Source organism: Lycium ferocissimum, chromosome 12 (assembly GCF_029784015.1).
Source record: "Lycium ferocissimum isolate CSIRO_LF1 chromosome 12, AGI_CSIRO_Lferr_CH_V1, whole genome shotgun sequence".
Classification (NCBI taxonomy): domain Eukaryota; kingdom Viridiplantae; phylum Streptophyta; class Magnoliopsida; order Solanales; family Solanaceae; genus Lycium; species Lycium ferocissimum.
The window spans coordinates 50,284,185-50,297,404 of NC_081353.1; the positions used below are offsets into that span (position 1 = coordinate 50,284,185).

General features: G+C 34.3%; 1 protein-coding gene across 2 annotated transcripts; it reads left to right on the forward strand.

The window, feature by feature from the left end:
* The first annotated feature begins 3,421 nt into the window (after nucleotides 1–3,421).
* LOC132039741 (soluble inorganic pyrophosphatase PPA1) lies at nucleotides 3,422–8,036 on the forward strand. 2 transcript variants are annotated; one of them, XM_059430262.1, is made up of 9 exons: nucleotides 3,422–3,581; nucleotides 4,726–4,869; nucleotides 4,963–4,991; nucleotides 6,607–6,672; nucleotides 6,862–6,969; nucleotides 7,091–7,156; nucleotides 7,236–7,356; nucleotides 7,446–7,527; nucleotides 7,708–8,036. In XM_059430262.1, the coding sequence occupies exons 2-9, from the start codon at nucleotides 4,746–4,748 to the stop codon at nucleotides 7,748–7,750; spliced, it is 639 nt and encodes a 212-aa protein (XP_059286245.1). In that variant the 5' UTR covers nucleotides 3,422–3,581; nucleotides 4,726–4,745; the 3' UTR covers nucleotides 7,751–8,036. The 2 variants fall into 2 exon arrangements, with proteins under 2 accessions (XP_059286245.1, XP_059286244.1); XM_059430261.1 differs by lacking the exon at nucleotides 3,422–3,581 and adding an exon at nucleotides 3,719–3,770.
* Nucleotides 8,037–13,220: the final 5,184 nt, after the last annotated feature.

A 13,220-nucleotide genomic window follows, 5' to 3' on the forward strand; every position in this document is an offset into this window, starting at 1 on the left:
ATTTATTTAATCAAACTTGTGTGTCAACGGGGGCGCCTAAGTAGGCTCACCGAGATGGGTCCGTAGGCTCCGAGACGGCGTGGTAGTGAATACGAGGTAGTCTCTCGGACGAGATGCTCGAAGTCCAAGTAAAGGTTATAAAAAATTAAATAAATATTTACGCTTTATATTGAATAAAATTAGTTTTAAGTAAAAAAACTTACATGCGCCTCGTAGTCTCATGAGAAGCACACAACACTCGCTTTCAGCAGTCGGGGAGAATGCTCCCGAAACAGTCGCTCTTGTGGACCCACCGGCGCCAAATCCTAAAATATAAAAAAACGAAATAATAAGTAACATACATATTTAAAATAAGTACTTTAAATAATCATATATATATATATATATATATATATATATATATATATATATATTGAATAAAATAAATTTTAATAAAAAGCTTACCCGTGGCTCTGTGAGTCATACGGGAACACACCGCCGTTCCACAGGTAGATCATGAGAAAACGCCTGAGTGGGTGGCTCTGGTAGACCCGCTGGCGCCGAATCCTAAAATATAAAATATTACTAAATAATGAGTAACATATATATATTTAAAATAAATAATTTAAATGAACAAATAAGTATTTTAAATACTAACCGGGATCAAAAACTCATCGAAGTCAAGAATCACGGCTCCCTCTAAATTCCTCACAGTGACTCATCAGCCCAATGAAGCGCGTAACGCCGCCCAATCAACGTTATCACGCTCCTCCATGTATGCATTTGGTTCCCTACCGTGATGACGACCCGAGTATCTCAACAAGTAAGAGCGCCGGCGTAAACGTAGGTAAGTCCTCGGGAGGCCGCCACCCACCGGAACAGTCGCGGATGGACTAGACCGTGAACGCCCCTGCGGAACGGGATCGGCCTCATCCGCCCTCATATCTACCGATGGTGTCCTCCACCACCGGTGTCCTCTAGCAAGCAGCGCACCGCGGCCTCTACGCGCACGGCGTCCTCCCCGCACGGCGTCCTCTGCCCATGACCTCCTCTCTCGGGAGCACCTCGGCGCCGCCCGATACTCGGCCCGCGGAACAGCCCCTCCTCCACGCGCCTAATCTCGCCCTCGCCCGTGGGATACCATCCTCCGATATCCGTACCATCTCCGCAAGCCCCGCAAGCCCGCAGTAAGGCATATGCTCTAACCCCAAGATGCGTAAACATATACTTATATAACTGTACGTAAAACGCCACCCACCGCATTTGTGTTCAACGTTAAAAAAAAAGTTATTTTTTAAAAACGTAACAATTAATGCAATTAAATAAATCTAACTACGATAAACTTACCAATGCCTCGCATCGCCCGCGAGTGCTAAGTATCCTACATCCCTAGGGGGACGCAAATCTGGGTTGCCGATCAATCGGCGTGTGATCTGATGATACCAGCGCATGTAATGCTTGATTTTTTAGGAAGAGGAGATGATCATGACTTAGAGCACTCGGTTATTAAGAGGAAAAAAGGCGATGGAGACGATGGCGAGGGCGGTGGGGATGGTATGAGCCTTAAGCCTAGGGATAGTTTCCGGCATACTACATGTGGGACCCATCCTCGATAGTGTATATACATTAGTGTTGTACAATTTATCGTAAATATTATATATTTTTTGCATATTTATACATATTATCTTAGTCTTTATTATTGTTTATAGTTTCACATCCTAAATTGATAATAAAAAAAACGTGACATATTCGAAATAAAGTTAAACATTAATTTAAAAATAAGACAAAACCCTAAAAGATAAATAACGGAAAGCTAATGACTACAAGTCTTCAAACAAAAAAGGACTTCGAAAGCACTTTTCAACCACTAAAACGACAATCCAAAGATTGCGTATTCTTGATGTATTGAGCCTATTTTATTAATTGTACAAATATAAGTAGGGTTCTATATAAAATATTGAAGTTCCGGAGTTTCAAATCATGATTAATATACGGCTAAACTACGTAAAAAGGAGTGAAAATGTAATAAGAGGCTGGTTTTGGAAAATGGCGGACCGATATAGCGTAGTAAAATAATGCGCTATAGATGAGAGACAAAATTCTATAGCGCAGTATTTTACTACGCTAAAGCTCTCAACGGGCCCGTTACGGTTGAGTGTTATAGCGCGATGGTATTTTTATCTGCTAAAGCACTGCTGACTCCATTACGGATAAGTGCTTTAGCGCAGTAAAATACTGCGCTAAAGGTAGTTTTGTAACTTTTTTTTTTTTTTTGGTAATTTGGTTCAAAATGGTTTTTTCGGGGGCATTTTGGTTCCGGACTCCAAAATATGTAAGTGACAAAGACGTGGATGGTGCTGTGAAATATAAGTAAGATTATTTGTATACGGTAAAGCATTATTGAGTAGTTTATTTGGATGGTGCGTGAATCGTGACAACAAGTAATTTTTTAATGTCCTGTGAAAGATTGGATGCATGGAGTTATAGAGAATAAGCAACCAAGCAAGCTTGCCTCGGACTAAATATCTACTTCGATGTTGAATATCAATTTTATAGTACAATGATGTTAATGAAAGTTTTCCATGCAAGTCATTAGTTAATTATAATTTGTTTGATCAAGCTTTTGACAAGTTAACAATATTTTTTTAAAATAAATATTTATTTGAAGAAAATTGAGGTGTTTGATTAAGTTTGTTAGGAAAAAAATGCTTCTAAAAATACTTTTAGAACCTTGGACAAACACAACTTGCTACCTACTATTCACAAAAATATTTCTTAAATTGATTAAACAAATACAAACTATTGTTCTCCAAAAATTCCTTTTTGCAAAAATACTTCTAACAAAATTTTTTTTTTTTTTTTTAAATAATCAAATTTTAAAAGTTTGGCCAAATAAATTATTAGCATGATTTCATTAAATTTTTCATGGTTAATTACATTTTCATGCTGTTAGTGTGAGTTCATTTCTCTACGTCTCTTTCCTTCCTTCTATATTATAGACAAATTAAAAGAAAGAAAAACATTTTTCACTGAAGCACTGAAGTGCGTTTCCCTAAAACCTGTAGAGGCCGTTTGGTATGGGGAATAAGGTGAATATTTTAGGATTAATTTTATACTCTGTTCAGTAAAGGTATAAATTTGTTTCAATATAGAATGAAGCCCAAATTTAATTTCAAAATTATCTTATTAAACTTGAGATTATTTATCTCACCTCCCAAATAACATAAATTCGTCCCAATACTGTAATCTCAGAATAATTTACTCCGCTTACCAAAAGACCTCTAGCATATTGGTTTATCCGTACTGGTATAGAAATGAAAAAATTACACAACAGAAAAATGTCAGCCCTACACAACACGCAGATCGAAAATCAATGGCAGCACAAGTGACAAAGAAAGGCATTGAATGATGTTGAAAGGTTCAATGAAAAAGAATCGGACATTAACATAATGTCCACCCACCACGTCTATTACACGTGGAAATGAAAACCCACTTTCATCTATTCCCGCTTATATAGCATGTCTTTATACAACTATTTGTAATAGTAACCTTTTCATTGACCCTTTCTCTCTATTTTCTCATCTTCTTTCGTTCAATCCAAGGTAAGCAATCTCAATCGCAATCTCTCCATTTAATTCTATATAATTTAATTATTTGCTACCTACATGTACACCTTGATTTCATTTCATTGAAAATATTGATCAGATATAAGTGGTATTTGTTTTCTTACGTTTGTTCCTGATTTAGTAGTTTTATGCTTCGATTTAGTTATGTGATCATTGTTTCAAGAGGCAGATTCAGGATTTAAATTCTATGGTTCAACTTTTATGGTTCTTAGCATTAATCTGTTATATCTTTAAAAATTATGGGTTCATATCGACTATTTTATCGTAATTTTGGTCATTTTTTACGCATAAATTTATGCTCCTCGTGAAAGTGATGGTTGATCCGCCCCTGATTTCTCCTCCATCATTCGTGTGTCTTGTAGTTAAATTTGTCTGCGAATCGAGGATCGTCAGTAGATTCGAAATGAATGATCTTATAATAACTGTGTATACATTTTTTTTTTTTTTTGGTTTATAAATGTGACATAGTTCGAGCTAAAAGTTATGGACTCAATTGGTTAACCCACCCAGTAATCTGATCTGTAATAATAGTCTAATACCAGGCAAACCTGAAGATTCCTGTGATTTCTGTGTTAACTCATCACCCATTTCACCATTCCTATTCCAGTTTTGCCTGATCGTCTATGTCTACTTTCTTCTTTTCCTTTCTTACCTGTTTTGCTCTGGAGAATTTGTTTTGATCTGATTCCCAGCAACTAATTTATACATGGAAAACAAGCACGGTACAGATAATAGTAACTTTCTAGTTTCAGTTTCTTTGCAATATGGGAACACAATCACACCTACCTTACGATCTTATATTTTGGGGATTTCTTATTGAGATAGTAGCGCTTGATATTACGAATCCCCCTCAGGTCAACTTACTTTTTTATTAGAATATGCATTCGACTTCAAATTATATCTGCATCGGACAACAACACGTCTAATATACAGTGGAAAAGTCAGAATAAAATCAGTTGTTTATGAATGAGTATAATCTTGTTAAAGATACATATATACATAGCTTGAACGGAAAGCAAAGGGTTCAATTGAACCCTACTACATGTTCACGGAATGAACCTAAAGATCTATTGTCCATCTTCTTTACCTAAAGATCCATTGTCCATCTTCTTTCTTTCAGGTTTACCAGGAATCATAAAAATGAGCACTGAAAACGGTGATGAACTATCTCCACAAAGACGTGCCCCTCGTTTGAATGAGAGGATCCTGTCATCTTTGTCCAGGAGGTCTGTTGCTGCCCATCCTTGGCACGACCTCGAGATAGGTAGCTAGTAGCTCTACATTTTTCATCATTCAGAATTTCACAAATTTAGCCGCTGTTAGATCTGATCATTCCCGTTGCTGCTTTTATTTGTAGGACCCGAAGCTCCAAGCGTCTTCAATGTTGTAAGTATAGTAACTCTTCATGTTTTTATCCCTGTTTAATTTCTTCAAGTCTCAAATGTAAGTTCAACTAATGTGCAGCTAACTGGAATCCCTAGCCTAAGCACTTCTTTTTTCTTTTAAGTTGGGAAATTAACTAGAATTGTGGCTTACATAATATAATCTTCTATAGCTGGCTGTAACAGGAAATTTTGGTTTACTCAATTGATTACATGACGAAACCACAAACATCCTTTATGCAGAACACGAACACTATCAATATAGAAGAAGAAAATTGGAATTAGTGCAATTCCTTCCAATTCAGCTTGATATTTGTGCACCTCTAATATGTCATTAAATGTTCCCTCAACATTCTTTTGTTTTTGAACTGGTAACTAAGTATATTATTGAAATAAACAGCAAAGCGCTAAGAAAAGTGCTATGTAGGTAGAAATCAGAAAATCCCCTGCCCAAAAACAAAAGAGGGGCACCTAACTATACATAATTCGATTTCCTGTAGTGGATTGATGAATGTCTAACATACTGTTTTCATCGTTTACATCTTGTAATTTGCACCAAAAATCCAAATACCAAAGACATTTATACTTGAAACATTTGTACAGATACAACTTCTGCTTCAAAACACCTAGCATTTCTTTCTGTCCACAAAACCAACAGATGAAGCTGGCACTGTAACCCACCGACTTCTTGCTGGTTTCCTGATCCCATTTGCCACAAACAGTCAACTGGTCTTTCAAAGTGAAAGCATGACAAAAGACAACTTGATAAGATTGAAAACTAGATTCAGTAGTTGCCTAGCCACCTTGAAGTGCAAAAAGAGATGGCTGATGAACTCTTCCTCCTTGTTGCATAAGTAGCATCTGCTGCAAATTCCTATTCCCCCTTCTATGTAAATTGCTTTGGATCAGACAAGCACCGTAAGCTAACAACTGCTTGCAGTCTCCCTTTTTGAGCAGCTTTAATTTTTCCATATCATCTTCCTGGCAAAGTTGAGAGTATTGTCCAGCACCTCGTTAAACTCACGTAGCAAGAGCTTATTGAAAGAAACACCATTCTGTAGCCTCAGCCAGATTAATTGATCTGCTTCATCAGTTATTAAAGCCATCTTATCCAGATCTTGTAGCAGGAGAGACAATCTTGGAATTTAAAATGATCTTCTAAAGTTGAGACACTAGCTATGACCATTCCAGTGGGACACAAGGCTATCGGTGTTAGAGGAAAAACTGTAAAGAAATAAAGATCATTTTATGCAATTATTGGAGGAGTATGACCAATCCATGCATCCAACCAGAATCTGGTTTACCTACCATCTCCCACTTTAATTCTAGTATTGGTTTCAAAAGATGGCCATAAGCTGGATTTGTGTTTCCATATCTTTGCCATCCGGAGAAAATTGACAGTTGACAGCCTCTTCAATCCTTTTCTTCCTTTATCTTGATTGTGGGGGAGTTCGGTTTATTGGGATCATTAAGTCGTTCATGTAACTATATTATAAAAATGAGAAAATACTATATATTCAGTTTGTGATAGAAACTTTAATTTTGTAATGTTGTGATCTCCACAATGCATTGAAACTTTAATTTTGTAATGTTGTGATCTCCACAATGCATTCATGTAGGTCATTGAGATATCAAAAGGAAGCAAAGTCAAATATGAGCTGGACAAGAAAACTGGTCTTATTAAGGTATGATACAATGATCTAATTAAGGTATCTTTAAGTGATTCTCTGAGGAGATGAGTCTTTCGCTATACTCTTAATCTAAAGAGTGAGGGTAGACTTATTTTCTCAACTTGGCTTTGGTTGAATAGTTGTCTTTTTTATAGCAGCATTGTGAATCTCCCTTCTATCTAAGCCTTTTCCATGTATGACCAGGTTGATCGCATCCTGTATTCTTCAGTGGTTTACCCTCAGAACTATGGCTTCATTCCCCGAACACTGTGTGAAGATAATGACCCAATGGATGTATTAGTCCTCATGCAGGTAGGTAAATGAATGTACAAGACATGCAAAATATCGAAGGTGCTATTGCATTAGTGGCTAGCTCATTGTACAATCTCAATAGGACTGATTGTAACAGAATCAGCTTTAATTTTTCCAACAGGAACCTGTCCTCCCAGGTTGTTTCCTTCGAGCTAGGGCAATAGGTCTGATGCCTATGATTGATCAGGTTCCTATTGTTGTGCCAAACAATTACTTTCTCTTTGTAGACGAGACTTTTAATGACAATATTTTCTTCATCAATTCAGGGAGAGAAAGATGATAAGATCATAGCAGTGTGCGCTGATGATCCAGAATATCGCCACTACACTGATATAAAGCAGCTTCCCCCTCACCGCCTAGCTGAAATTCGCCGCTTTTTTGAAGATTGTATGCTCCTAACTATTCTTTTAATTAATAACTTCCTTAGATTAATCTGTAGAAAGTTTCCTATGATGAATTTCTTGACCTGTCTTCAGACAAGAAGAATGAAAACAAAGAGGTGGCTGTTGACGATTTTCTGCCTCCAAGTTCTGCTGTCGATGCCATCCAGTACTCCATGTATGATGTAGCTCTGTCATGTTTTCCTGTTTCTACATTCATTTAACATGATTCTTTTCCATCCTTTTTCCATATGCTTATTATTCGCCGTGCACATTTTCATGTATTATATTAACTTAAGCAAATGGTGGTTTATGCTTTCAAGATGCTGACCCTTGGATTGTTGTTATGTTTGTGCAGGGACCTGTATGCCGAATACATATTACACAGCTTGAGGAAGTGATGGATTCTCCTCAGGAACACAAAACAGAATATCGATAGTTATTTACTACCCCATTGATTTGCTAAGGTTCTTTGTACTGTTATTTTCTCGTTTTCTTGATTTTTTGGGGTTGTGGTATTCTAAAGTTCTACCGTCTTAATTATGTTGGCATAATTCATCGTTGGTATTTTATTTTTTCTATATTTCAAACACTATATTGTAGTGGGCAAAAGCTTTGACAATATACTCGTTGAAAATATGTCATCTTTATTACTTTAAGAAAAGATGGAATGCTTGTTACCCCTTATACTCGGTAACGCCTATTCGGTACACATCTAAACTATTCGTAGTTCGATAGCTGGGGATACTGACATAGTAAAGAATATAAGAGTGTATCCATCACGTGAGAAACACGACCCACCATTCTGTTCACCTTGTCAACTACAAATCCATCCACCATTGATTTTTATTCTCTCATGTTCTGTTGTCATCTTACTAAAAAGCCAAGTCATTCCATATTCATCCATTGTGATGCTTACCAAACTAATGCAACAGAACTAGGATTGCTCCGTTTCCCCCTCTGCCCTGGGGAAACTATCTTCTAACCCCTTTGGTGATGAATTGATGATGTTTTAAGTGCACAACTTTTTTCTACATCTACCTGCATTTTAGTATTTCATTACAATGTAACTCGTTTGTGATGTTGGGGTTCCTCGACTTAAAATATCACGGCAGTATTCTCAAATTTCTCCACATACAAGGTTATATAGCATGACAAAAATTAGATGCCCATACCAATAAATTTCTTCCAAATCAACCATAACATCCAGGTGCACGACATGTGTATGAACCAACACTTCGAACCCGATGCACCAAAACGTCTACATTAATATTGCTCGTGTAATTGAGCCTAAGGTTTACAAAACCCTTATTCATAATCGTTAACAACATTGAAAAGTGAGGAAGTATATGAAAGGTATAAATCGTTAAATATGCATTCCAAACATTTCAGCCACAGTTTCAGCGTTGACCAGAAAGAGATGCCAATTATGCCAGTGGCCTCAATATGTCGATCAACACATCTGGAGATACAACTACCCTCACTGCCACTGTTTGCCACTCAGACTATTCCCTAGTTTTGTAATACTCTTGTCAAAGCATTTCTCCCTCACTGTCTGAAAATAATTGAACAAGAACCATCAGGAAAGCAGACCAAAGAGGCATAACTGATAACACACTAAAACTTGCACTGGGAATAACAATCGTGAGTGACAGCATTTTGTGCAATGCTTGTAAAGTTGAGTCCGGAACCTAAATGACCCAATAAAAGACCCATTGAACCAAAATACCCCAAGAAAAAAATGTGATACCAAAATACCTTTAACGCACTTTTTTTATGCGTTATATAAAAATGAGTTAACGTCCCTCATTAACATCTGTTATCCGAGCTTTTAAAAAAGTTATTAAAAAAAAAAAAACTTGCATAACGCAGCAAAATAGTGCGCTATAGCGCTCAAATTTTTCCAACCTTAAACAATGGTTAGGTTGAGCTTGTATTGCCTTTTTGTTGTCAAAATATTCTTGTGTTATGATAATAATAATTAGGCAAACTTGTGTATTCCTATTCAAACTACTCCGTATCACTTTTTTAGTTGACTTTTAATATCTTATAGAATTTTAGTGAACTTTAATATTTTGAATATTAGTTAAAGTTTTAATTATAATAGTTTTATCCAACATTGAAATACTTTTTCAAAGAAATTTTTGGTTTTCAAAGGGCTTAAAAGTCGATCAACATTTTGAGGATATTTTTGTCGTTCAGCATTTAGCGTTTCAATATTCATGTTAAATAGTTTCAGAAATTTTTATAATTATTTTCTACAAAAAAAGTGAGACACTTAAATTGATACGGAGGGGATATTATTTTTATTAAGCATAAGCTAAATCTATATTTTAATTGTCTTAAAAAATAATAAGAATTATTTTCTATAAAATAAAGAAAGACACTTAAATTGATACGGAAGGAACATTGTTTTTCGTAAGCATAAGCTTAGTGTTATATTTTTTCTTGTCATAGAAAATGATTATAATTTTCAAAATCTTATATGTTCGGTTGCCGTAAAAAATGATTAAATTATTTTTCTTAAAAGAAAAGTAAGACACTTAAATTGATACAAAGGGGATATTATTTTTCATAAGCATTGGCTAAGTCTTATATTTTTTGTTGTCTTTGAGAAAATGATTATAATTATTTTCTAAGAAGAAATGTAAAACACTTAAATTGATACGGAGATGATATTATTTTCTTAAGCATAAGCTAAAACTTATATTTAGGTCATCTTAAAAATAAATTATAACTATGTTATTTTTTTATTAAAAAAGTAAGACACTTAAATTGATACGAAGGGGATATTGTTTTTTCTAAACATAAGCTAAGTGTTATATTGTTTTGTTGGCATAGAAAATGATTATAATTATTTTCCAGGCTTAGCTTATGCTTACGAAAAATAATATTTCATTCGTATCAATTTAACTGTCTTTCTTTCTTTTATAGAAATGAAAAATTATTTTTTAAGGCATCCAAAAATATATTAGAAAATAAGTATAATCATTTTCTAAGTCAACAAAAATATAATACTTAGCTTATGTTTAGAAAAAATAATATTCCTTCCATATCAATTTAAGTGTATCGCTTTTCTTTAATTTTGATAATTAATCACTTTTTAAAACTACCGAAGACATAAGATTTTAGAAAATAATTATAATCATTTTCTATGACAACAAAAAATATAACACTTAGCTTATGCTTAGGAAAAACAATATTCCTTCCGTATCAATTTAAGTGTCTTACTTTCTTTTATAGAAAATAATTCTAATTATTTTTTAAGACAATTAAAATATAAGATTTAGCTTATGCCTAACAAAAATGGTATCCCCTCCGTATCAATTTAAGTGAATTTCTTAAACTAATTAACATGAATATTGAAACGCTAAATGCTGAACGACAAAAATAGCCTAAAAATGTTGATCAACTTTTATGCCCTTTGAAAACCAAAAAAAATCTTTGAAAAAGTAATTCAATGTTGGATAAAACTATAATAATTAAAACTTTAACTAATATTCAAAATATTAACACTAAAATTTTATAAGCTATTAAAAGCCAACTAAAAAAGTGATACGGAGTAGTTGGAATAGGAATACACAAGTTTGCCTAATTATTATTATCATAACACAAGAATATTTTGGCAACAAAAAGGCAACACAAGCTCAACCTAACCATTGTTTAGGGTTAAAATTTTTGTGCTCAGCATAGTGCATTATTTTGCTGCGTTATGCAAGTTTTTTTTTTTTTTTTAAATTTTTTTGTTTAAAAAAGCTCTGATAACGGATGTTAATAAGGGACGTTAACTCATTTTTATATAACGCATAAAAAAAGTGCGTTAAAGGTATTTTGATATCACATTTTTTTCTTGGGGTATTTTGGTTCAAAGGGTCTTTTATTGGGTCATTTAGGTTCCGGACTATGTAAAGTTAATCCATCTCTTTCCAGGAAACCAATTCATATACTTCATCCGTTCCATTTTAACTGTTACTTTAGCTCAAAAAAGTTGTCCCAAAATAATTGTCACGTTAGGAATCCAATACTAAAGTGAACAATTGTTTCCAACTATACCTTTTATATTAAAGAATTAGTTCTTTTTAATACTACTCAATTCTCAAAAAACACCTACTAATAAATAAGGTTAACTTAATAAATTATACCTTGTATTTATTGTTTTCCGTAATGGGTGTAAAAAAAAAAAGTTAAAGCGACAATTAAAATGGGATGGAGAAAGCAATCCTTAAATATATTTAGAGTTGTTATATCCAAAAAGATTTGAAAAAGGAAAAAAATTCCATGGACACAGCTCCTAATATTATAAAACTACGTCAGTAGCGACAAAATACAAAATCTGATAAGAGTTCCTAAATATAAAATATGATTTCTTAAAAACAAATTAAAAGTATGTATAAGATGAAACGGGGGGAAAATGACTTCACAAATGGAGATCGTGTGGGAATTTGATGACGGACTAATTGTTGATGATGGTCCATGCTTGGTATCATTCTTTATTAAAAAGTGCTACACGAGATGATCAGATCAAAACGAAAAGGAGATATTTGGAATGTTTTACAGTGTTTTAAAAGGCGGGAGCGTAAGGCGAGGTGTTTTACGTCTGCCTCAGCGAGCCGTAAGCCCCGAGGCACGGGGCGTAAGCCTCATGGGACTTTAATTTTTAGTATTTCATAAAAGGATATAATTATAATAAATACTTTTAAATAGGTAAAATATCGTAAAAATTTGAAGAAAACTATAAATGTATGCTCCATCCCCACAAAAAAACTAATCAGAACAATCTATTATACTCTACTTACAAGCCAAGTGACTGCTCGTTACTTTTTTGAGATAGTAGAAGACAAGATAAATAATTGAAAAAGAACATATATTAGGCATTCTAGCAATAAAAAAAGGTCGTGACTTTTAAATTTAATGTTTCGGTTCCTTTTTAAAATATTTGAGTAATTACTAGTTGACTTTTGAGAATTTGGGCATTATATTGAGGACTTATTTAACAAATTTTGTTTTAATTTGAAGAAGTTTTCTGGGCTTACGCCCCAACACGCCCCAACAAAAAAAACTCGCCCCAAACGCCCAGACGTACGCCTCGAATTACTGGGCGTATGCCTTTTGAGATTTTCGCCTTGAACCATCGCGGTGCATTTTTGATACGCCCCACCCCGAGGCTCGCCCCGAAAACGCTTTTTAAAACACTGATGTTTTATTTCCTGTCATGAGACAACGAGAATTCGAACGATGATAACGAAAAAGAAGAACAAACAACGACCGAAGGGCAAAGCAGCCAAAGCAATGGCTTTTTGGGGGCCCCATTTTCACTAATTAATAGGTTTATAAATTATTATGTTTAGAAAAAAAAATTACTTTCTCTATCCTAACGTATGTGATATTTTCCGCTTCGCAATATTCAAAACGCATGAACATTGATCAACATTTTAAGATGTATTTTTTACCAAATTGATATGAGAAAAGTTGTAACTTATAGTACTTTTCACTTAGTTTTCAAATAAATATTGAATTAATCTAATCCAAGTAACTTCAAAGTTTAGTCAAATTAACTCTCAAAAAGTGAAAAATATCACATAAGTTGAGACAGATGTAGTATTTAAAAGTAAAAAGGTTAATTTAAACTAAAAAAGGGAACAAAAACTTATATTTGTTACTAATGTTGATTGCACCGATTAGAAAAATAGACTTCAAAATAAAAATATATAAGAAGTTTTTTAAAGAAGAAAAGTTAAGGCCTCTCATCAAGATTTGGCTTTAGGCCACCGATGATGTTGAGCCAGCCCTGTTGGAAGCCCTCAAGGGAAAGAAAACTACGATCATTACCACTCTTATTATTCAACTAGTTCAGGACACGTGCTCCGCATG